This window comes from Chrysemys picta, chromosome 4 (genome assembly GCF_011386835.1).
Source record: "Chrysemys picta bellii isolate R12L10 chromosome 4, ASM1138683v2, whole genome shotgun sequence".
NCBI lineage: Eukaryota > Metazoa > Chordata > Testudines > Emydidae > Chrysemys > Chrysemys picta.
This window is the reverse complement of record NC_088794.1, coordinates 203033-226437: the sequence shown is the minus strand read 5'-3', so window position 1 is coordinate 226437 and position 23405 is coordinate 203033. Positions and strand designations below refer to the sequence as shown.

Sequence of the window (23405 nt, the reverse complement as noted above, 5' to 3'; positions counted from 1 at the left end):
GGGTCCCAGGGCAGCCCGCATGGCTGTCACGTTCCCGACTGGTCTGCAGTCAGGCCGTGTTTGTATCTGGCAGGCAGAGCCACCCATCAGCTGGGTGAAGCGCGTCCACGTCCCCTTCCCCGGGCACCGCCGGGCTCCCCACACCCCCCGGTCAGGCCTGGACCACTCCGGGCTGGGGCATTCTGGGGAGCACCGGGGTGAGGGGAACCCCAGCTCCAGCCCAGGGCATGGCAGGCCAGGGCACACAGTTCCTTGCCACCCGGCCAGCTCCCTCCCGGTGCATCGGGCCCCCAAGCAGGCGCCCTCCTCCCACCCCGCCAGTGCGTCCCGGGGCCTGGAACATGTGGGCCCTGCTGCAGGCGCTGGAAGACGGGGGCCCCTGTGGGCACTCAGGACACAACCTGCTCCGGTCTCTGGGTGCCACTGTGATAGGACACGGTAACGAGCGGGCCCCTGACTGCCGGACGCGGAGGCTGCATGGGGGGGCTCACAGAGGCCAGGGCACTGCAGGGACCACGGCTCCCCCGGGCACCGAGACTGGAGTCACCGGCGAACTGTCTACCGATGCCCCTGCCAGGCATTGCCCACAGCTCAGCTTCCACTTCCTCCGGGTTACATAGGCTGCACGGGCGGGGGTAGGGGAGGCCGAACCAGCCAGGCCTGGCCCTGCCCATGCTCCACCCACAGGGCCCCGCTTTGGTGGCGCCGCTGGGCTCCAGGGGCTAGGGCCATGCTGCCCCCCTTCCTGGGGCTGGGGGGGCTGCCGGGACACCGCGCACTCTCCCTCCCAGCACTCTGGGGCTGGGGGGGGGCTGCAGGCATGAGCCAGCCTGGGGTGGGGGCCGGCGGCTGTGGTGGTGGTGTCTCTGGGCACCTGGGGGCACAGAAGGGGCCCTCGGGTGGAAGGGGCAGGGCTGGGGACTCCCCCAGCCAGCAGTTCACACACCGCCCACGCTAGGCAGATTTAAAACAGCTGAGACACCCCTCGCAGGCCCCAGGCGCCCCGACGTCCCCTCCAGGCCATGTAGGAGTCTCTGCCCTGGCGCCACGCCCGGCTGGCGGCCCGGGGAGAAGGGGCTGGGCTGGGTGGCTCCGGCTGGGCCGGGCGTGAGGCAGGACGTTTCCGGCTGGGTATCCGCCAAGGGCCGCGAACCCAGCAAACCAGCTGTGGTGCCAGGGCTCATTTGTACCAGAGTCAGCGAGCGGAGGGATTCGCAACAGGCCCCGCACCTGGGGAACGGGCCCACGGCGCTGCTGCCCCTCAATCCTGACCCACGGCCACCCCAGCTCTGCCGGTGCCCCATAATCAGCCACCCGGTGTGGGTGTCTACTCTCAACCCCACCCCACTCTAACCACTAGACCCAACTTCCCTCCAAGGGACCAAGAGGGAACCCAGGAGTCCTGGATCCCAGCACCCCCTAGGCACCCAGCTGCTTAGCGATCTCACAGCACAGACCCTGTCTTGGCAGCCCGCAGCAAGGGTGGGTTTCCGGCTTGTCCCAGCACACGATGTCCTGCATGTTTCTTAGTTTCAGTTTCAGGGGCACGATTCACATTCCCAGAGAGCAGCAAAGAGACCCAGACACGTGAGTGAGGTTTGCGGGGAGGTTTATTTAATCACAGAGTTGCAAGGCAGGAAGACAGGTTTCAGAGGGGTAGCCGTGTTAGTCTGTATCAGCAAAAAACAGCGAGGAGTCCTTGTGGCACCTTAGAGACTAACACATTTATTGGGGCATAAGCTTTCGTGGGCTAAAGCCCACTTCTTCAGATGAATGGAGTGGAAAATACAGTGGAGAGGTATAAATACACAGCACATGAAAAGATGGGAGTTGCCTTACCAAGTGGGGCGGGGGGTCAGTCTAATGAGACAATTAAATTAACACCAGGATACCAAGGGAGGAAAAATCACTTTAGTAGTGGTAATGAGGGTGGCCCATTTCAAACAGTTGACAAGAAGGTGTGAGTAACAGTAGGGGGAAATCAGTTTTTGTAATGACCCAACCACTCCCAGTCTTTATTCAGACCTAATTTGATGGTGTCCACTTGGCTACCAATGTGATATACGCCATCATGTGCCAGCAATGCCCCTCTGCCATGTACATTGGCCAAACCAGACAGTCTCTACGCAAAAGAACAAATGGACACAAATCTGACATCAGGAATTATAACATTCAAAAACCAGTAGGAGAATACTTCAGCCTCCCCAGACACTCAATAACAGACGGAAAAGTGGTGATTCTTCAACAAAAAAACTTCAGAAACAGACTCCAACAAGAAACTGCAGAACTGGAATTAATTTGCAAAGTGGACACCATCAAATTAGGCCTGAATAAAGACTGGGAGTGGCTGGGTCATTACAAAACCTAATTTCCCCCACTGTTACTCACACCTTCTTGTCAACTGTTTGAAATGATGTGACGGAGAGACTTCCGAGACTCATCAAGCCCTCGGATCGCTACCCCTTCCTGCTTCTCCACGTGGGCACCAATGATACTGCCAAGAATGACCTTGAGCGGATCACTACAGACTACGTGGCTCTGGGAAGAAGGATAAAGGAGTTTGAGGCGCAAGTGGTGTTTTCGTCCATCCTCCCTGTGCAAGGAAAAGGCCGGGGTAGAGACCGTCGAATCGTGGAAGTCAATGAATGGCTACGCAGGTGGTGTCGGAGAGAAGGCTTTGGATTCTTTGACCATGGGATGGTGTTCCAAGAAGGGGGAGTGCTAGGCAGAGACGGGCTCCACCTAACGAAGAGAGGGAAGAGCATCTTCACCAGCAGGCTGGCTAACCTAATGAGGAGGGCTTTAAACTAGGTTCACCGGGGGAAGGAGACCAAAGCCCTGAGGTAAGTGGGGAAATGGGATCCTGGGAGGAAGCACAAGCAGGAGAGCGCAAGGGGGGAGGACTCCTGTCTCATGCTGAGAAAGAGGGACGATCGATGAATTATCTTAAGTGCCTATACAGGAATGCAAGAAGCCTGGGAAACAAGCAGGGAGAACTGGAAGTCCTGGCACAGTCAGGGAACTATGATGTGATTGGAATAACAGAGACTTGGTGGGATAACTCACATGACTGGAGTACTGTCATGGATGGATATAAACTGTTCAGGAAGGACAGGCAGGGCAGAAAAGGTGGGGAAGTTGTGTTATATGTAAGAGAGGAGTATGACTGCTCAGAGCTCCGGTATGAAACTGCAGAAAAACCTGAGAGTCTCTGGATAAAGTTTAGAAGTATTAGCAACAAGGGTGATGTCGTGGTGGGAGTCTGCTATAGACCACCAGACGAGGGGGATGAGGTGGACGAGGCTTTCTTCCGGCAACTAACAGAAGTTGCTAGATCGCAGGCCCTGGTTCTCATGGGAGACTTTAATCACCCTGATATCTGCTGGGAGAGCAATACAGCGGTGCACAGACAATCCAGGAAGTTTTTGGATAGTGTAGGGGACAATTTCCTGGTGCAAGTGCTGGAGGAACCAACTAGGGGCAGAGCTCTTCTAGACCTACTGCTCACAAACAGGGAAGAATTAGTAGGGAAAGCAAAAGTGGATGGGAACCTGGGAGGCAGTGACCATGAGATGGTCGAGTTCAGGATCCTAACACAAGGAAGAAAGGAGAGCAGCAGAATACGGACCCTGGACTTCAGAAAAGCAGACTTTGACTCCCTCAGGGAACAGATGGGCAGGATCCCCTGGGAGAATAACATGAAGGGCAAAGGGGTCCAGGAGAGCTGGCTGTATTTTAAAGAATCCTTATTGCGGTTGCAGGAACAAACCATCCCGAAGTGTAGAAAGAATAGTAAATATGGCAGGCGACCAGCTTGGCTAAACAGTGAAATCCTTGCTGATCTTAAATGCAAAAAAGAAGCTTACAAGAAGTGGAAGATTGGACAAATGACCAAGGAAGAGTATAAAAATATTGCTCAGGCATGCAGGAGTGAAATCAGGAAGGTCAAATCACACTTGGAGTTGCAGCTAGCAAGAGATGTTAAGAGTAACAAGAAGGGTTTCTTCAGGTATGTTAGCAAGAAGAAGAAAGTCAAGGAAAGCAAGGGCCCCTTACTGAATGAGGGAGGCAACCTAGTGACAGAGGATGTGGAAAAACCTAATGTACTCAATGATTTTTTTGCCTCTGTCTTCGCGAACAAGGTCAGCTCCCAGACCGCTGCACTGGGCAGTACAGCATGGGGAGAAGGTGACCAGCCCTCCGTGGAGAAAGAAGTGGTTCGGGACTATTTAGAAAAGCTGGACGAGCACAAGTCCATGGGGCCGGATGCGCTGCATCCGAGGGTGATAAAGGAGTTGGCGGATGTGATTGCGGAGCCATTGGCCTAATTGCCTTCTATGAGGAGATAACTGGGTCTGTGGATGAGGGGAAAGCAGTGGATGTGTTATTCCTTGACTTTAGCAAAGGTTTTGATGCGGTCTCCCACAGTATTCTTGCCACCAAGTTAAAGAAGTATGGGATGGATGAATGGACTGTAAGGTGGATAGAAAGCTGGCTGGATCGTCGGGCTCAACGGGTAGTGATCAATGGCTCCATGTCTAGTTGGCAGCCGGTTTCAAGCGGAGTGCCCCAAGGGTCGGTCCTGGGGCCGGTTTGTTTAATATCTTTATTAATGATCTGGAGGACGGTGTGGACTGCACTCTCAGCAAGTTTGCAGATGACACTAAACTGGGAGGCGTGGTAGATACATTAGAGGGTAGGGATCGGATACAGAGAGACCTAGACAAATTAGAGGATTGGGCCAGAAAAAACGCGATGAAGTTCAAAAAGGACAAGTGCAGTCCTGCACTTAGGACGGAAGAATCCCATGCACTGCTACAGACTAGGGACCGAATGGCTAGGTAGCAGTTCTGCAGAAAAGGACCTAGGGGTCACAGTGGACGAGAAGCTGGATATGAGTCAACAGTGTGCTCTTGTTGCCAAGAAGGCTAACGGCATTTTGGGCTGTATAAGTAGGGGCATTGCCAGCAGATCGAGGGACGTGATCGTTCCCCTTTATTCGACATTGGTGAGGCCTCATCTGGAATACTGTGTCCAGTTTTGGGCCCCACACTACAAGAAAGATGTGGAAAAATTGGAAAGAGTCCAGCGGAGGGCAACAAAAATGATTAGGGGTCTGGAGCACATGACTTATGAGGAGAGGCTGAGGGAGCTGGGATTGTTTAGTCTCCAGAAGAGAAGAGTGAGGGGGGATTTGATAGCTGCTTTCAACTACCTGAAGGGGGGTTCCAAAGAGGATGGAGCTCGGCTGTTCTCAGTGGTGGCAGATGACAGAACAAGGAGCAATGGTCTCAAGTTGCAATGGGGAATGTTTAGGTTGGATATTAGGAAACACTATTTCACTAGGAGGATGGTGATGCACTGGAATTGGTTACCTAGGGAGGTGGTGGAATCTCCTTCCTTAGAGGTTTTTAAGGCCCGGCTTGACAAAGCCCTGGCTGGGATGATTTAGTTGGGAATTGGTCCTGCTTTGAGCAGGGAGTTGGACTAGATGACCTCCTGAGGTCCCTTCCAACCCTGATATTCTATGATTCTATGAAACGGGCCACCCTCATTACCACTACAAAAGTGATTTTTCTTCCCTTGGTATCCTGCTGTTAATTGAATTGGCTCGTTAGACTGACCCCCCACTTGGTAAGGCAACTCCCATCTTTTCATGTGCTGTGTATATATACCTGCTACTGTATTTTCCACTCCATGCATCTGAAGAAGTGGGTTTTAGCCCACGAAAGCTTATGCCCAAATAAATGTGTTAGTCTCTAAGATGCCCATGCCAGTTCCCCTCCCTCAGCCTGGGGCTAGAGAGGTGTGATGAAGTGTGTGTGTGTGTGTGTGTGGGTTATTAGTGATGGTGCGTGCCTCAGTTTCCCTGTGTGCTGTGTGTGTAATGAGGGGATAGGAGAGGGGTTGTTGTTGCAGGGGACTAGGTGTGACCTCAGCTAGCAGTTGGGATCCCGGATACTGGCCTGGAGATTGGGAACCCAGCGACTGGTGATCAGGGGGACCCCCAGCTTGGGAGCAGCTGGTTCTGGCCAATGTAGGGACAATGGGCTGAGGAGAGAGGCGCTTGGGGACCTGACCAGCCCTTGGGGGAACAAAGGACTGAAGAGAGGGGCCCAGACGGCCTGTCAACCTGGTACTGAAGACAAAGGGCAGAGGAGGGGCTGTGGGGGAGGAGATTTAGGGGGCTCGGCTGGAAGGATGGGGCGGGGTGGGGCTAGGCTGGGGACAAGGAGCAGCCGGACCCATGGGGACGGGACAGACCCACCTGCCCAGGGCTGAGACTGGCCAGGCCCAAGGACCCTGAGAACTGCCCGGGCTGGGTTCAGACGTTCAATAAACCTCCTGTGTGACGCTGGCGGAGAGTCACTGCAGCTAGAGATCGGGGGCGTTGCTCCCTCTGGGGGTGGGGGCCCCAGGGGCCCAGAGCGAGGGGACTCCCTGAGGGGCCATGGTAGAGCCAGGCTGCTGGGGACTCAGAGGTGTGGTCCCAGGGGCCATACGGAGCCCAGAGAGCCCGGGGCCTAGGAGTCCGTGACAAGGGTTACCCAGGGTGTGGGACTCCAGGTTCCTAGGTGTGGGCAGTGTCTACCTCCCCTGGGGGTGATGTTCTGGTGGCCACCTCGCGTGGGTCCTGCCCCACAGATCAGGCCAATGGGGCCAATCCATCCCGGTATCCCTCTCCAACAGCACCTGTCCATCTTAAGGTAGCACGTCTCCCACAGTGCACCTCCCTGCAAGACCTTGTGGGGTGACATATTCTAAGCATTACTAAGCTGCTTGCCGGTAGAGCGTCCTGTGGCAGGGGGTTCCGCGGGTGAACAGGGCGCTGGGGTAGAGAGGCGAGCGGGAGGCCGGGGGCCCCATCAGGACCAGCGCCCGGTGAGCTTGCCAAAGATGCCAGGTAGCACAAGGCAGGCCCCTTCGTGCAGTGATGCCAGCGCTGATTCGATCCAGGGTGGGTTCTGGAGCTCCTTGTTCTGCTGCTGCAGGCGCTGGATCTCAGCTTCAATGCGTGCAGCCTTCTCCTGGAGCCACTCCTTCCTCAGGTTCTCCAGCTCCTGGGGGGCAGCGACAGCATGAGGGGGATCCCCAGCCTGCCCCACGGGACAGCCCCCGCCCCACGGGCAGGGAGGAGTCATGGCAACAGTGTGGGGCTGGCCTGGGGGGAATGGGGGTCCAGGGCAGGGGAACCAGGGTGTGTGTGTGTCGCTGCCGCCCCCCGTTGGAGGGGACGGGCCCTGCTCTGTCTGTGCACATGTCATTCCCCACACTGCACCTACCAGCAATCCCGTCTCTGGGGGATCCGCTCCACAGGCCCATCTAGCCCGGTATCTCACCGCCTGCCTGCCATTTGCCAGCGCCCCGGCTACCCCACCCCCGGGCAGGCTGAGGCCGGTGGCAGTGGTGCCCTTGCGCGAGCTGTGCCCATCCTGCCCCCTTAGCACCCGCCCCCCCCGGTACCTTGAGTTTCTGATCCAGCATCTTGCCCTGCTCCTCCAGCAGCTTCTTCCTCTCGTCCTCCAGCTTCTCCTTCAGCAGCTGCCGGTTCTCCTGGTAGCTGCGTTCCTGGTCCTTCAGCTTCTGCTGCAGCTCAGCCTTCTTCTGCTGCAGGACCTGCCGCTCCCGCTCGGCCGCCTCGGCCCGGGCTCGCTCGGCTGGCACGGGGAGAGAGAGGTGGGTCAGCACGGGGAGGGCCACGGTGACTCTGCCTGCCGGGGCTGCAGCCCAGTCCCCTCTCCCCCGTCCCAGCAGCACCACGTCCCCCGGTGTGTACCTGCCATCTCCTTCTCCTTCTCCGTCAGGGCCTTGTCCGTCTGCAGGATGGACTGGGCCGCGACCTCCTTGGACTGGAGGAACTCCTGCAGCACCTCGTCGGCCTGGGGATGGAGAGTGGGAGCCACCAGGTCAGGGGGGTTTGTCCCATAGGGCTGGATCTGGGTCGGGATTCTGGATTGCAGCACTGGAGAGGAACAGGGGACTGGCTGGCTTGGAGGGGGGCGGGGGCCTTTCCCCTCTAGGGGGCGCTGACCCTGATCCGGCCCCAGGGCAGGGACTGGCTGGCTCAGGGGGGTGGGGCTGGGATATGGGGCCTTTCCCCTCTAGGGGGGCACCAGCTCCCATCCTGCCCCAGAGTCAGCATTTGGTTTCCACTCGACACCCTTGGTACCTGTTCTGGATGAGCTGGGGCCGAACCTGGACAAAGGCGATAACTGGCCCCCACCTGCAGCCCCAGCAGAGAGGCCGAGGGCTGGAGGGGCCACGGGAACCAGGCACCCCGGCACGTTGGCAGCGGGGAAGGCTGGGGGGGGGCAGGCTCACACTCTGATGCTGCCCCCGCTCTAGGGAGGATCCAGGAACTGCCCATTGGGGAAAACTGATGCCTGGTTCTCAGCAGGGCTTCCTGGTCTGCACAACAAGGGGGCACAAAGACACACAGAGCCGGGCACCAGCCCTCTCCTACCTTTACCCCATTCGCCGGCACCTGCGGGTATCTCTCCACCATCCGCTGCCGGTCGTCCAGGAAGCACTGGTAGCCCCCAGGCACCGAATACACCCCCAGGACGATCCGGTCGTCCAGCTCGTCCCACAGCTCCTGCAGGGCAGCCGTGCAGCGCTCCGAAGATGCCAGTTCGTTCCGGCGGCAGAGCTCCTGCTTCTGCTCCTCCAGGTGGCGCTGCCAGGTTGGGCACAGACAGGGCAGGCGTGAGCCGGCGGGGGGGGTGGGTACAGACAGGGCAGGGTACGAGCCGGGGGGGGTATGAGCCAGGGCAGGGTACGAGCCAGGGCAGGGCCCAAATGAGGCAGGGATGCGAGCCAATCCGCATGCGCCCGGGACTGGAGATTGCTTGTGACTGCAGCTGGGTGTGTCCCTACCTGTGTGATGCTGGTGGAAGTGCATCTGGGGGGCTTTGCAGCTTGTCACAGCAGCACAGGGTGAGAGGGAGCCCAGGCTGGTGGGACGGGGGGGCTCTGTGATATCCCAGTTCCAGGTGGCTCCCCAGGGGGGAACCTATCACACCGGGGCTGGGAGATCCCTGGGAAAGGGGATCGGGGAGCCCCAGCCCCGCCCATCCCGCAGAGGGGCAGCTATCCCTTAAACCCTGGGGCCAGCGCAAGGGGCTGTACCATGAGCTCCCCTTGGAAGCGGCAGTCGTCGTCCTTGATGGCGCGCGCCATGAACGCCCGCAGCGCCTCCCGCTCGCACTGGGCATGCAGCTCCAGCAGCTCCTGCACGGTCTCCGTGGGCAGCGCCGCCTGCCGCCCGAGCTGCTCCTTGTAGACAGCCACGGCCTCCTCCACCGCCGCCGAGTTCTCGATCTGCGCCAGGGCCAGCACCGCACTCTCCACACAGGGCACTGCCCCGCTGCGGATGGCGTTGACGTAGGTCACTGCCAGGTTCCCCAGCACTGCCAGAGAGGCAGGGTCAGTGCCAGGGTGCCCAGCACGATGGGGGGGGCAGGGTCAGTGCCAGGTTCCCCAGTGCCACCGGAGGGCCAGGGTCAGCTCCAGGGTGCCCAGTGCGGCCGGAGGGGCAGGGTCAGTGCCCAGTGTGCCCAGCCCCTCCCACACTGCTCCCTGCCCCTCCCTGCAGGACAGACACCAAGCCTGGGACGTGCCCCCCTCCCCACCCTGGATACGCCCCAGTCCCCCCATCTGTCGCGGAGTGTGGGGGAGTCAGGGCCCTGCACCCCTCTTCCTGAGATTCATTGTGACTCTCAACCAGCCAGTAAAGCAGAAGGTTTATTTAAGGACAGGAACACAGTCTCAAGCAGAGCATGTAGGTACGACCAGACCCCCTCAATTAGGTCCCTCTGGGAAGCTCAGGGAGCTTAGACCCCAGCTTGGGGTTCCCTGCGTTGCACCACCCAGCCCAAACTGAAACCAAACCAAAACTCCTCCTGCAGCTCCTCTCTTCCCCCTCCCCCCAGCTCCTCCTCTCCTTTGTTCAGTCTCCCGGGCAGAAGGTGTTAATTCTCCCCACCCCCTCCTGGCTCAGGTTACAGCTCAGGTAGCTTCCTTCAAGGGAAGTCCCCCATCCCCACTGCAACCCCCCTGCAACATTCCCAGGTCAAATCTGCCCCGCTCCCTGCTCTGTCACACCATCCCAGTCAGAAATGCACCCCCATCCCCCTTCTCTGTGAGCAACTGGTGCCTCATTTCTCATTGGGACGCGCCTGGCGTCACCCCCCAGCCATGGGGCGCTGCAGAGAAATGGCCCTACCAAATTCACGGTCTATTATGGTCAATTTCACAGCCAGAGGGTTTAAAAATTGGTAAATTTCATGTTTTCAGATGTTTAAAAAGGGGATGGGGGGAGATGTTGTTGGGGGGTCATGGAATTACCACCCTCACTTCGGTGCTGCCCCCAGAGCTGGACTCTGAAGGCAGCAACCGCAGAGCTTCCTGCAACCACAGGAGGTTCCTGGAGGTGGGGGTGGGTCTGATGCCCCCCCAGCACAGCTGTGCAGGAGATGGACAAGTCCTGCCCCTCCCCTGCCCATCTGGAGCTCGGAGCCCCCTTTGCTGGGGCGCTCCTAGGAACAAGGGGACATCGGATTTCATGGGGAAAGGGCTTATTTCACGTTCCGTGACACATTTTTCATGTGAAATTGGTGGGGCCCAAACAACGGCCCCTGGAGACGCAGGCATCCCTCCCCGGGAAACGCACCCACGGGGCTATCTAGGCCTCTCCCCATCTCCCCTGGGAGCCACTGACCAGATCTGCTCTGTCGGGCTCCCCCCACCCGGCCTGTTCTCCCCCGGGGGTTGTTTCCGTGGCTTTGCTCCACTCCTCAAGGATTTTCTAGTGCGCCCTCTAACCGCCCACCCCAGAGCTGGGTGCAGGCGCCAGCATTGGCCCCAACAGTGCTGGACACAGGGGACCCCCTCCCAGCTCGGTTCATCCTGCCCAGCACCCCACAAGCCCTGCTGGCCCCCGGCCCCAGGGCTACCGATACTCACTGGCCCCAGTCACCACGTGGCCGCCTGGGATGGTCTTGGGCTGTGACGTCTCCCAGATGTGGCAGCAGAACCGGGCCACCTGCTCCCGGAACTCGGGCTCCAGCTCGTCCTCCTGCAGCTCCTCCAGCCGGCACATTTTCCCCCTGCTGGCCGGCGGGACGAAGACGAAGCATTTCCGGGCAGGGAAGAACTGGCGAATGCATTCGCGGGGCAGGTTGTAGAGCTTGGTTTGCTCACTGCTGCCTGGGGAGGAGACGGGAGCTGGACAGCAGCCCTGCGCCGACATGCGGCTGCTTCTGGGGGGCAGCATGGTGGGTGTTGGACAGATTCCCCTGGGGGAAGAGACCCCGATATCCACAGGGGATTGAGGGGAACCGGGGAACTGTCCAAGCTGGAACGTGGCCAGGACAGCGAACGCCTCAACTCTCAGGGACCGGTAACATCCGCAAGGTGTCAACAGCTTGGGATTGTGTCTCGAGCAAAAGTCACCCCCAATGCAATCACAGCGCCCCCTAGTGCCACCCTGGGGCCAGCCCTGACTGCCAGGGGAGCCCCCACCCCACCCCCTGCAGCCCAGCGCCCCCTAGTGCCGTCCTGGGGACAGCCCTGACTGCCTAGGGAGACCCCACCCCGCCCCCTGAAGTCTGGCGCCCCCTAGTGCCGCCCTCGGGCCAGCCCTGACTGCCAGGGTACCCCCACCCCACCCCCTGCAGCCCAGCGCTCCCTAGTGCCGCCCTGGGGACAGCATCGCTCCCCTACCTGTCTTTAGTTTCAGGGCGCTCTCCAGGTACTCGTCCTCGGTGATCTCCCGCCCGTCCAGCTCCAGCTGCAGCATGAAATCCCGCACGGCCCACACAAAGGCCGGGAAGAACCGCACAAATTCAGCCGAATCCGCTCCCTCCTGCCGGCCGCCCTGGCCCACCTCCTTCACCTTGATGCGCTCCGTCAACTCCGTCACGTAGCTGGGGGCCGGCTAAGGAACCGGAGATGCGGCGTCCCCTTCAGGGGGTCCCAATCCCTCAGGGCCCCCCCAACCCACCTGCGATGGGGGCTCAGAAGCGACTGGGGGAAGGGGAGGATATTGTGACTCAGTAGGGAGCGGGGCGGACTGACCTGGGAATGTCGTCTAGTTTTGCTGGGACTGTCTGCATTGGGGGATGGGAGAGCAGGGGGTGACTTCACTTGAGGGATGATACCTGAGCCTGTAACCTGAGCTCGGAGGGGGTTGGACCCAGGTGACACCTTTGCCTGGGAAACTGGACAAAGGCTGGAGAAGGAGCCCGGGGAGGGGGAGTGAGATGCTGGAGGGGGTTTCAGTTTTGGGCTGGCTGGGGAAATCGGAGCGAACCCCAAGGCTGGGGTCTAAAGTCCCTACCCCCCAGAAGGACCTGACTAAGGGGTCCTGTTTATGCCTACAAGCTCTGGTTTGGACTGTGTTCCTGTCGTGTAATAAACCTTCTGTGTTACTGGCTGGCTGAGAGTCACGGTGAATCGCAGGAAGCCGGGGGTGCAGGGCCTTGTCTCCCCCCAAACTCCGTGTCAGATATTTCATCACAACACCAGGAAGCAGGGATTGAACCCACCACTTTCAGGGTCCAGAGCAGCCGCCTGCAGCACGGGACCTGAAGGAGCAACTCTGACAGCTGGTGGCAGTAGCGGGTTGTTATCCCCTCATGCGGAGTGGCCACTAGAGGGGGCCATGGTGCACACCCTGTGCTGTGGGTCACAATTTCGCAGGGGGTGAAGCGTTTAGATGGAAGCACGGGGCCCTTCCCCGGGGACATGCCCCCCCCAGCCCCGGCCCCCAGGCAAGGATACTGCAGCTGGTCCATGGCCTGCTGGTCGATGGTGCCCCGGCTGTTATAGACCAGGGTGCTGCTGAGCAGCACGGCCAGCGCGAAGATCCACGTGTCGTTCTTCGCGTCGCCCTGGAATGACACCCGCCGTCACCGTCCCGAGCACGTCCCAGCTGCAGAGCTCACAGCCCATCGGAAAGCACGACGGGATTGCCAGCCCCATGGCACAGATGGGGAAACTGAGGCACGGGGAAGGGATAGCCAGGGGAACAGCCCCCAGCTCTCCAGAATCCCAGCCCAGGCCACAATTAATTCCCATTCTTTAGGAAAGTCAGTATTTGGGGTTGGTGTATTCCCCTCCCCCACCTCATTAAATCCCCAGCTCCCGGAGGCACGGGAGGGGGCGGAAGCTCCCATTGCTCTCCTTTTATCGAAGTAAGTTTCTAACCGATGTGGCTCTGTTAAAACTTTGGGAAGGCAACAACCCCCTCCCCACCCCCTGGGGTCCAGCTGCAGCAGCCCCCACTGCAGGGCATGGAGTTTGCAGCGAGTCTTGTGCATTTTTTGGGTCTTGACTTTTTTTTGCCCACTCGTGGCTGGCGATGCCGGCTCCTCCCTCCACCTAGCGCGGAGCGATGCTGACATTTGGCCAAGGCTGCGGGATCCTTTTCGAAGGATCCATCTTATTGGCCGTGTCTGAGCCCCTCTCCAGCGTGAAGGTATTTATTGTCACACTTCCTCTGGCAGTCTGGGTGGGGAAACTGAGTCCAAGGTCACCCAGGGGGTCTGTGGAGCAGGGATTTGAACCCAGTTCTCCTGAATGCCAGGCCTGCCCTCCATCGCTACAGCAGGTTGGGAAATTGTCGCTGGAGAACGTTGAATTGTTGATACCAAAATCACTGGTGAAACAGGGTCGGTTCAGGTTTCCTGACTTGAAAAATTATTGGGAAAAAAGTTTCAGAATTGTGGAAACAGCCCGAATGGCTGTTTGTCTACTCGGAAACTGGCCGTTTTTCAAGGCAACGCGATGTCTCGTTGCCAAGGTTTTGGTAAATTTGGACCAAGTTAAGAAAGAAAGAAAAAATGGTCAATCAAAATGAAATGTTTGAAAATGATCCAAGTTTTTTGCGTGACCTGGACCCAAGACACATTTCCGATTTTCAGGCCCTGGCACTTTTCCCCCATTTTGACTTTTCATCGCAATTCAGGATGGGAAACATTTTTGATATCTCAACAGTTCTCCCCGGGCAGGACAAGAGTTTCCAGACACACCCCTGGGCCTCTCGTCCCAGCCCTGCCACGGCATCCCCAGCCCTCCCGGCATTGGCACTGCCCCCCTCAGAGGGCGTCAGCCCCACATCAGACAGCCCCTCCTTCCCCTACATGGGGCTCGCTGAGTCTGTCCTTTAGCAGAGGGAGCTCCTTAAATACCCCAACCCCTTTCCCAGCATGCCTTGCCCTGAACTACAAGTCCCAGCAGCCCCTGGGAACTACAAGTCCCAGCAGCCCCTGCGTGCCGAGGGGAATTCCATCCCGCTCTGCAAATTGGCTGATTCTCATACACTGACCCCCACCCCCACTCACCTTCTCCACGTCGCCCAGCCCCTCGGTGTCCAGCAGCACCAGGGTGTGGCCGGCCCGGCGGGGGTGGGGCAGGCACCACATCCAGATGCCCTTGGTGTGCGACTGGATGGTGGAGCCCAGCGAGAACCCTGGGGAGAGAGGGGTGGAGCTGGGACAGATGCAGAGCGAGGGAACCCAGGAGTCCTGCCTCCCAGCCCCCCCTGCTCTGACCCACTAGACCCCACTCCCCTGCCAGCGCCAGATAGAGAACCCAGGAGTCCTGGCGCACTGGGGCAGGACTCACATCTCTCACCTGTTCTCTTGCCGGCCAGTTTGTTCATGAGGTAGGACTTGCCGGTGCGGTACAGCCCGGCGATGGCCACCACCACCACGGGCTGGTGGATCTCCGCCAGCACCCGCAGTGCCTCCTGCTGCACCTGCAGCTCCCCCGCCGGGCTGTTCTCGATCAGGCAGACAGGGGCCAGCATGGGGATCTCCATCGTGCTGGGTGGGTGGCCTGTGGGACACAGAGCAGGGAGGGTCAGCGCGGGGGTGTGTGTGTGTGAGGCATGGGGGGGCAGTGAGACACAGAACCAGGCCCCCCAAACTGCAGGAGACTCTTCCACCCGCCCCAGTGCAGTGTACGGACCCCAGCATCGCCCGCTGCAGCTCACCCCGGGGCAGACAAGCCCTGGCGCTCCTGGGCATCGCTGCAGACTCCCAGCCGGTGCCCCTTTAATCACACTGGGTGGGGCTGCTGCTGGACAGGCAGGACGGTCCAGTGGTTAGAGCGCCAGCCTGGGGCGTGTCTGGCGAAAGCGGTGGCTCAGAGTGAAACGCTGACAATACCTCCCCCCTTTGTGCCATCTGCAAACTTTATTAGCACATTCCCACGTTCTGTGCTAAGGTCAGTAATGAAAATGTTAAATAAGGTTGGTCCCAAAACCTATCCCTGAGGAGCTCTGCTAGTGACCTCCCTCCAGCCTGACAGGTCACCTTCCAGTGTGACCCCTCGTAGTCTCCCCTTCAACCAGTCCCTTACCGACCTTTCAGTTCTCCTTTAATCCCCCTCTTCTCCAATGTAAGTAATAGTCTCTCGGGTGGAACTGTGTCAAATGCCCGTCTGACATCAGGGAGATTGGCTCTATGGCATTTCCTTTGTCTAAGACACCAGCTCTCTTCTCAGCGAGAGACACCAGTGACTCTGTTACACCTCGAATCCAGCCATCGAAACCATCGGCCAAATACCTACAATCACTTTCTACCATTTCCGAGACTCACCCCCCATTTGTTGTGAGTGCCCAGCCAATCCTGTGATTTTGGGGTCTGACTTGTCTTTTGAAGGCTTGGTGTTGGCTCTGCTGTGCCATGTGCAGGGACCAGACTTTTCAGCAGTAACTAGTGATTTGGGGCCTTGAGTTTTCAGCATCTTTATAAGGGGTCTTGGGTTTTAGAGCACCCGCCCCTCTGAAAATCAGGCCTTGAAAGCGCCTCATGTTGGGCGCTTAAAAACTGCAGCCCCCCAACTCCCTATTGCAAATCTTGGCCAGTGTCTCTTCAGGGAAATGCCCCATTCCCATCAATCTGTAGGGGACTGTTGTCCCAGAAGAAAGGTGAAGGGGGAATGGGAAATCCGGACCCTCAGACTGACAGTCCCAGGGGCAATGGGGAGAGGCCAATGCTCCAGGTCAGCCTGATTGACAGGGTGGGCAGGCGAGTCAGGGAGTCAGGTGGTCGGGGGGGCCCGTCCTCCATGGGAGCTGGAATTGCCTGGGTCAGACAGTGGGGCCGAGCTAAGGGGAGAGCAGGGGCCTGAGCTGGGCTGGGAGCAGAACTGGGCCAGCCAGAGGGGCCAGAGAAGCAGCCCAGGGGGCTGGAGGCCGAGCAGCAGCAGCAGCCGTGCTGAGGCCGAGTGGAGCTGGAGCCGTCCGGAGCTGGGTGCGGTGAGCAGCTGGGGAGAGGAGGGGGACCCTGGGCACCAAGCCCAGCTCAGGGACACGCTCCCAGCCAAGAGGCTCTGCAGGCCAGACTTTGGGGGGATGGTAACCCCGACGGGGGGCGGGGCCGATGCTGGGAAGAAGGTTCCTGCCACCTAGAGCCTGAGGGTGTGTGGCCATCGCCAGAGCAAGTGTCCAACCCGCAGCGTCTCTGCAGCACGGCCAGGGAGTCGGCAGGGGCCTAGGACATGTGAGGAACAGACTGAACTTCCCTGACATTCCAGAGACGCTGGTTGTGACGTCGCCGGGCCACAGAGCGGAGTGACGGGTTTTCCTTGCACCTTTCCCAGTCGCTCCTTATTTTCTTAAATTGCTGTTTGATAAATTGTATTTGCTTTGAACTGTGTGTGATGATCAGTGGGTCGGGGAAGCATCCAGTGCAGAGAGAGCACCCCGCAGTGGGGACACCCGAGCCCCTGCCCTAAGTGACCACAACAAGGTTGGGCGTCGAGCCCCCAGGAATCCTGGGCCCAGCCTTGTTGGGGTTACGAGGACTCTGCCAGACAGGAGAGTGGAAGGGGAGCCCTCGAGGTCAGGAAGGCTGTGGGTAAAGGGAGTGGGAGTGAGGACTCAGATCCTTTCACTAGCCCACTTCACCGGGGTAGCGTATACGCCAGGAAAGTTCCCCACAATAGCAGGACCATCCCCCACTTACACAGGCTCAGCACACACACACTCCAAACAGAGCACACCACAGTCTTCAAGCACACAGCAAACAAGCTGTCAGACAAACACCCCAAAAAGCACATGGTCTCAATGCCTCCCCTTGGAGAAATCCCTAGGTAATACTCCTGCTACCTTTGCCAGGTCTTTGTTCTCTCCTCTTGTAAATACAGAGGGCAGTCCCCAGGATCACAGCTATTCCCACAGCTCCTGGGACAGAGCCCCAAGTGTGGCTGCGATCAGAGCTCTCAGCCTCTGAAGCTGCAATAGGAGAAATGAAAGGGATTTTTTCCAGAATTCAGATTACAAATGGAAGGTAGATGGAATCATTGACCATGGTGGGAGTCTCTGGAAGAAACCTGCTTGAAATAATTCCCCCACCACTGGTGAGTTCCCACCAGACGCCCTGTCTGCAGGGTGGCTGTATCCTTTTCAGATGACGGGGCTGTATTTTAGACTTCGGAAGAGGCCGGCGGGTGGGTGGAACCTTAGGAGATAAAATGGCAGCTGAGATGACAATAAGCCGATATGGCAAAGATCTGTTAGATCCGATCTCTTCCCAACCTCCCCATCCCCTGGCCAGCCAGGATCGTTCCCTCCAGTTCCCTCTGTAGGCTTGCCCCGGCCCATCGCATGGAACTTGCCTCTTCTTAGCTCAGCCCCCCTCCACTGTCCTTCTGTCTGTCTATCACAGGCCTCCTCTCTGCTCCCTCCCCACTGTGGGGGCAGCAGCCTCCTCTCTGCCGCCCAGCCCCGTCAGAGCAGCTGACTTGTTATGTGTCAGTTCCCTCCGAATGTTGATGGGAACTACGCAGGCCGACCAGCCGGCCCACCCGTCTCCCCGGCTGGCTGGCTTCGCAACTGGCCAGCAAACGGGGCTGCCCAGGGGAGGAGCGCTACTTGGGTTTCTTTTCTATTTTATTGTTTGATATTTGCATTACAGCAGCGCTGAGAATCCCAGATCAGGCTCAGGGCCCGGCTCTGTGGGACACATAGTCCAGGCCCTCAAGCGTTGTAACTTACATTGGCCTGCGGTGACACATCCCAGGAGCACTGGAAACCAAAGCAGCCGCATCGTCTCTGAAGGAGGGGAGCACGGGCGGGAGCTAAAACGATATTCAGAAAGTAGAGAGTCTGTTCCTAGGAATGTTAGCGCTTAAGGTAACAAGGACCAGTACACTCGTCCTCCAGTCAATGACACAGACTCAACTCCCTGCCCATCACAACAGCTACCTGCGGAAGGACAGGGCCTTCTCGCCCTCAGCTAGTCCTCGGCCCACTGCTCAGCTTGAGAACTGGTAAAAGGGGACGTGGAAAACCCTCACACCTGGTTTCTAGGCATAAAACATCTGAAAGTATCCTGCTCGGGGCGGGTGTGAAACACTGTTTGCTCACCAGTCCTGTCAATACACCTAGGGACACATTCTTCCAGAGACTTAGAATCTCTCGCTTACTCACCTGCACTGAAGCCCGGCCTACACTGAAACATGTAGCAGCTAAACTCAGTTCTAACAGACAGAAATCCAGGCAGGAACCGCAGTTACTGGTCCCTGTTTTATCACCATTCAGTCCTGTGACAATGCGGTTCTGGCGGAACCCAACTGAGAGTGCCAACTCAGGACAAATTGCTCAAATAGGGCAGTTACAGCCCAAGGCTGGGGTTTTTCCACCTCTAAGGCAAACCAAACCAGCCAGACTAAGAGGACTTCGGTCTCACCCCACTGGCTAACCGCAAGTCTCACAAGCAATCTCCTTAACACTCCAGTTTCCCAGTATTACCACCAGTGCCACATGGGGACAAATGGTTATGAAAACCAATACCCCAGTAAAAGAAAAAGGTTCTCCTGATCCCAAAGGACCAAGCCCCAGACCCAGGTCAATATACAAATCAGATCTTACCCACAAATCACGCTGTTGCCAATCCTTCAGAATCTAAAATCTAAAGGTTTATTCATAAAAGGAAAAAGATAGAGATGAGAGTTAGAATTGATTAAATGGAATCAATTACATACAGTAATGGCAAAGTTCTTGGTTCAGGCTTGCAGCAGCGATAGAATAAACTGCAGGTTCAAATCAAGTCTCTGGAACATCCCCAACTGGGATGGGTCATTCAGTCCTTTGTTCAGAGCTTCAGTTTGTAGCAAAGTTCCTCCAGAGGTATGAAGCAGGATTGAAGACAAGATGGAGATGAGGCATCAGCCTTATATAGTCTTTTCCAGGTGTAAGAACACCTCTTTGTTCTTACTGTGGAAAATTACAGCAAAATGGAGTCTGGAGTCACATGGGCAAGTTCCTGCATACTTTGCTTTGTCTCAAGGCATATTTGCCTTGTCTCAATGGGTCCATTGTATAGCTGATGGTCCTTAATGGGCCATCAAGCAGGCTAGGCAGAGCTAACACCAGTTTGTCTGGGATGTCACCCAGCAGCATAGCATAAATTTGAAATACAGACATTACAGAGCCAATATTCATAACTTCAACTACAAAATTGATACACACATATAGACAGCATAATCATAACCAGCAAACCATAACCTTGTCTTAGACACCCCATTTGACCCCCTTTATACAAGATTTGGTGTCACTACAGGACCTTGGTGGCACCTTAAAGACTAACAGATTTATTTGGGCATAAGCTTTCGTGAGTAAAAACCTCACTTCTTCGGATGCATAGAGGACCTTGGTTGCAACAATGATCTATATGGTCCCAGATTATATCAATAATGTCACAAGTCCCATGTACAAACTGCTAGAATCAGAGTTGGCTGCAGCAGGGTGCTTGTCAAATTTGATAGAAACCCCTGTTGCTCGAGATTTAAGTGAATGAAGTTTCTAACCTACCAGTAATCGCAGCAAAGCCGACGAGAAACCAGAACTGTGCATTTTATTTTACACGTTGGACACATTTTGATTTCGTTTTTTCACCAGACATTTTCCTGTCTCTGTATTTTGCAGTGATGCAGAAAGCCGAAAAGTGTGCAAGAAGCTGGAAACAGATCCTAATTCGAAGGCGAAAGAGGTGGGATTATTGCATTATAAGTGAGTATGGGGCTGGGATGAGATTTGCTGTTACTAATTGTTCAAGCGAGGAAAGAGGGCATGTGCTCTCACAGCACACCCGTGATTTTACACATGCCTCAGGGGCCACCTGAAACCTTTGTAAGATGGGGAGGAGGCAGGATTGGATCCCCCCTCCCCTCTTGCCATTTAACAACTTTTTATAGAAGATGGATACTGTATAAAATGGCACATTTTCAGTGACTGGATCTGCCCAGCTTCATCCGAGTTGCAGCTGCTGATTTCAGTGACAAGAATAGGAGCTTCCTGCTTTGTACCCACAGAGTCATAGAGTTTAAGGCCAGAAGGAGCAACCAGATCATCTAGTCTGTCCTTCTGTAGATCACAGGCCACCACCAACCCCACCCAGCACCTGCACACGACACCCAACAGCCGAAATTAGACCAAAGTATTACAGCCTACAGGAGACTAGGCTATGATGTGCCACAGGCAGAGAATAGGTGTGTGACAATGCAGGAACATTTGCCTGAGTCTGCAGAGAGCCTGAACCAATTGCTCTGAGAAGGGTGAGCTGCCCTGAGCGTGATGAACACAGCAGAGCACCTGGGCCATTGACTCAGAGCTGTGACTGCGCCTGCTCCCTTTTAGTCTCACAGGAGCATCAGCTCTACCACCCAATGAAACTGGCTTTCAGGAGCGGATCGTGTTAGTGGCTGGAGAGGGAAAGAATGGGCTTGAACACAATGCTCATGGGGCTTAGGGATTCAGAGCTGCTCCAGGGAAGGACATGCAGAGACAAGAACAGACGCTCTCTGAGACCAGGAAGAAGGAGAGAAACTGGAGAAGGAAGAGCAACACTGGGTAGGAATGACAGTGGCTTAAAGAGGAGCAGATTTTCTCACTGAATGACAGTGCTGTGATTATAGAGTACAGAACAAATAAGGAACAAAGCCTAGTTACTCCGTAAAGGCCCCGTTCTTCCCTTACTGTCTGTGCAGCCCCCACTCCTCAGTGGGAGATCCACTGTGGATGGAGTAGGAAGTCCTGAATTGAGGTCCGAGCCCATGAACCAGAAACGACCATGGATTCCAGCCCTCTCTCCCATATGCTTTCCACACCTTTGTTGTGAACTTAGCGACTTGTTCTGGACTCACTGATGCCATAAACCAGAAGCCCAACCAGTTACCAAACTCCCTGCTAAGTAAAGGGCAAAGTACAAGTGCTAATTATGCTGATGTAAGCAGAGTCAGGATGAGCTCTACCCTGACATCTGGTGGTGAATTATGGAGAGTGTGGAAAAGAACTCCAGGGGCTGATCTTGTTTGCATAGGCACACCCACTCGCCTGGCATGAAACCACAGCCACTCAAAGTGGTTACTTTGGCTGGTGTGGGATCCCCAGTTTCTCTGTTATTGGGGCAGGAAGAATAAAGTTTTGTTACCCTGATTCTGTGAATCAAGGCCAGTGGAACTGTTGTATGACAGAAGGACTGAGTGAGTCCTTCACCATTACCTAAGTAGCACTTGCTTGACAAGGGGCATGGGTTACAAAACCCAGTGACTGGAGAGAGAATGTGAACAGGTATTTATAGTTGATGGTATGGGCCTGTGTTTGAGGGGTTGAAACACCAATTGCACTACCTCCTCTCTCCACTGTTGAATGTCAGAGCTAACTTTGATTCCATTAGGAGTCTAGTTACCGACTGCTGAGCTGAATTCACTTTGGGCCAATGGTGCACTAGCACTGGGGTTCCCCTACTATGAGCTGAAATTGCTAAGAGCTGAAATCACAAAAGAGCTGAGATCACTGAGGCTGTGTTAGCTAGTGGGGGAGCCTGAAGCTATATTGCTAAGCGGCTGGCGGAGCAGAGTGGAGCCTTGCGAGCGGAGTGGAGTGGCTGGAGGAGCAGCGAGCAGAGCGGAGCCTTGTGGGAGCGGTCCAAGGGATGGCTGAAATGGAGCAGAGCTGAGCGGCTCACAGGTCGGTGAGCAGAGTGGAGCAGCTGCCAGAGCAGTTCGTGGGACGGCGGGAGCAGCTCACGGGGCAGCTGGTGGAGTGGAGCGGCTCGTGGTGAAGGCTGCAGCGGAACCCCGTCGGCCTCGGATCACGTAAGGTGCCCCTTAACACCCTGCGTGCCCCCCCCCCGAACTCTGGGGCTGCACTGACCAGGGACAGAGACTTTGGGGGGTTGTTGGACTTTTGGGACTTGGGTGAACCTTGGGTTGCTGGTTTCAAGAACCCAAGGGAAAGGACACAGCCCAACTTGCTGGGGTGGGTTTTTTGCTCATGGTTTGTGTTATTAATCCTGTTTGTGGTGTTTTTTCCAATTTAATGCTGATGTCGTTTACCTCATGTTATTAAACATTTTCTGTTACACTCAGACTCCGTGCTTGCGAGAGGGGAAGTATTGCCTCTTAGGGGCGCCCAGGGGGTGGTATGTAATTGTCCCAGGTCACTGGGTGGGGGCTCGAGCCGGTTTTGCATTGTGTTATTGAAACGGAACCCCTAGATACAGAACCCGGCCCTTGTTGCTGCCAACTTAGATGGGCAGAAGAGTTACACTTGTTTATCTTCAGGGAGAGCCATTTAATGACAGACATATCCTGTGTACTTTAGCCTATGGATGGAAAGATACGATAATTCTTGTAAAACTCACCAGTCAAGGAGGCTAGTGGATGCGGCTGGGGTCTGCACTGGATCCAAATATATTTGATGCTTTCGTCCCAGTTCTACAGGAAGGCAAGACACAATTAAGGGAGCAGTGAGGTAAAAGCTAGGTTTCTAGGGAACCTGTGGTTTGATCGGACACACGTGCCCAGGCCCACAGGAACATGCCTTGCCTGTGGTCTGGGGAAAATCCATTTACATTTGGCTGAGTTACAGAGGTTTAAAAAATTTAAAAATCCCAGAATCTGCACACACAGAGTAATATTTGTTTACTAACAATGCTACTAATGATCTTCCAGCATTTCATTTGTTCTGCACAGGCACGTGTGACAAAGTGTCCTGATTGTTTCACATTTGTTACCTTGTCACCCTAACACACGCACACACACACACACTTACTTTAAAGCCCTCATCTTTATACTTTTGTTCACTAACCTATGGCATCTTGGGTTTTAATGTAAACCCATCTGATAGTGGAGCTAAATTCTGCAGCAGTGTTAATTACGTTAATTTATTCTGGTGCCATGACCTTCATTATTTTATGAAACGGCTGTAAAAGAAACCAAACCACAAAGTGTCAGCACCCGTTAGATACAGTTAGACAGGAAGACACTTCATTAAAGCCCCAGCGGATGTCAGACTGTGTAAAACAAAACTGTCTTTAAGTTTGGAGCCATAGACAGAGCTTCCTGCTTCTGATGTACTTAAACATTTTGTTATTACCTTTGGAGTTTTT

At 56.1% G+C, this 23405-nt stretch overlaps 1 protein-coding gene and 1 long non-coding RNA gene across 2 annotated transcripts; both read right to left on the bottom strand.

Annotated features, from left to right (window-relative positions):
- Positions 1-5746: 5746 nt before the first annotated feature.
- LOC135983275 (guanylate-binding protein 1-like) lies at positions 5747-14831 on the bottom strand. The gene is made up of 10 exons (XM_065594085.1): positions 14638-14831; positions 14346-14473; positions 12784-12893; positions 11725-11927; positions 10966-11208; positions 9130-9410; positions 8465-8677; positions 7778-7880; positions 7465-7658; positions 5747-7061 (listed from the first exon to the last, which is right to left on the bottom strand). Exons 1-10 carry the CDS (start codon positions 14822-14824, stop codon positions 6867-6869), a joined length of 1857 nt encoding a protein of 618 aa, XP_065450157.1. The 5' UTR covers positions 14825-14831; the 3' UTR covers positions 5747-6866.
- A 2293-nt stretch (positions 14832-17124) lies between these two features.
- LOC135983457 (uncharacterized) lies at positions 17125-22835 on the bottom strand. Its single transcript, XR_010601167.1, has 4 exons — positions 22659-22835; positions 18884-18923; positions 18008-18090; positions 17125-17471 (listed from the first exon to the last, which is right to left on the bottom strand). It is a non-coding gene; the product is annotated as an uncharacterized LOC135983457 (long non-coding RNA).
- Positions 22836-23405: the final 570 nt, after the last annotated feature.

Excerpts from the sequence above, each read along its gene's own strand:
- LOC135983275 (XM_065594085.1), bottom strand. The coding sequence starts at position 14,824 with ATGGAGATCCCCATGCTGGCCCCTGTCTGCCTGATCGAGAACAGCCCG. Across the intron at positions 14,474-14,637 it reads ACTGGCCGGCAAGAGAACAG|GGTTCTCGCTGGGCTCCACC; the intron begins GTGAGAGATGTG and ends CTCTCTCCCCAG. Across the intron at positions 11,928-12,783 it reads CAGGCCATGGACCAGCTGCA|CTACGTGACGGAGTTGACGG; the intron begins GTATCCTTGCCT and ends GCCGGCCCCCAG.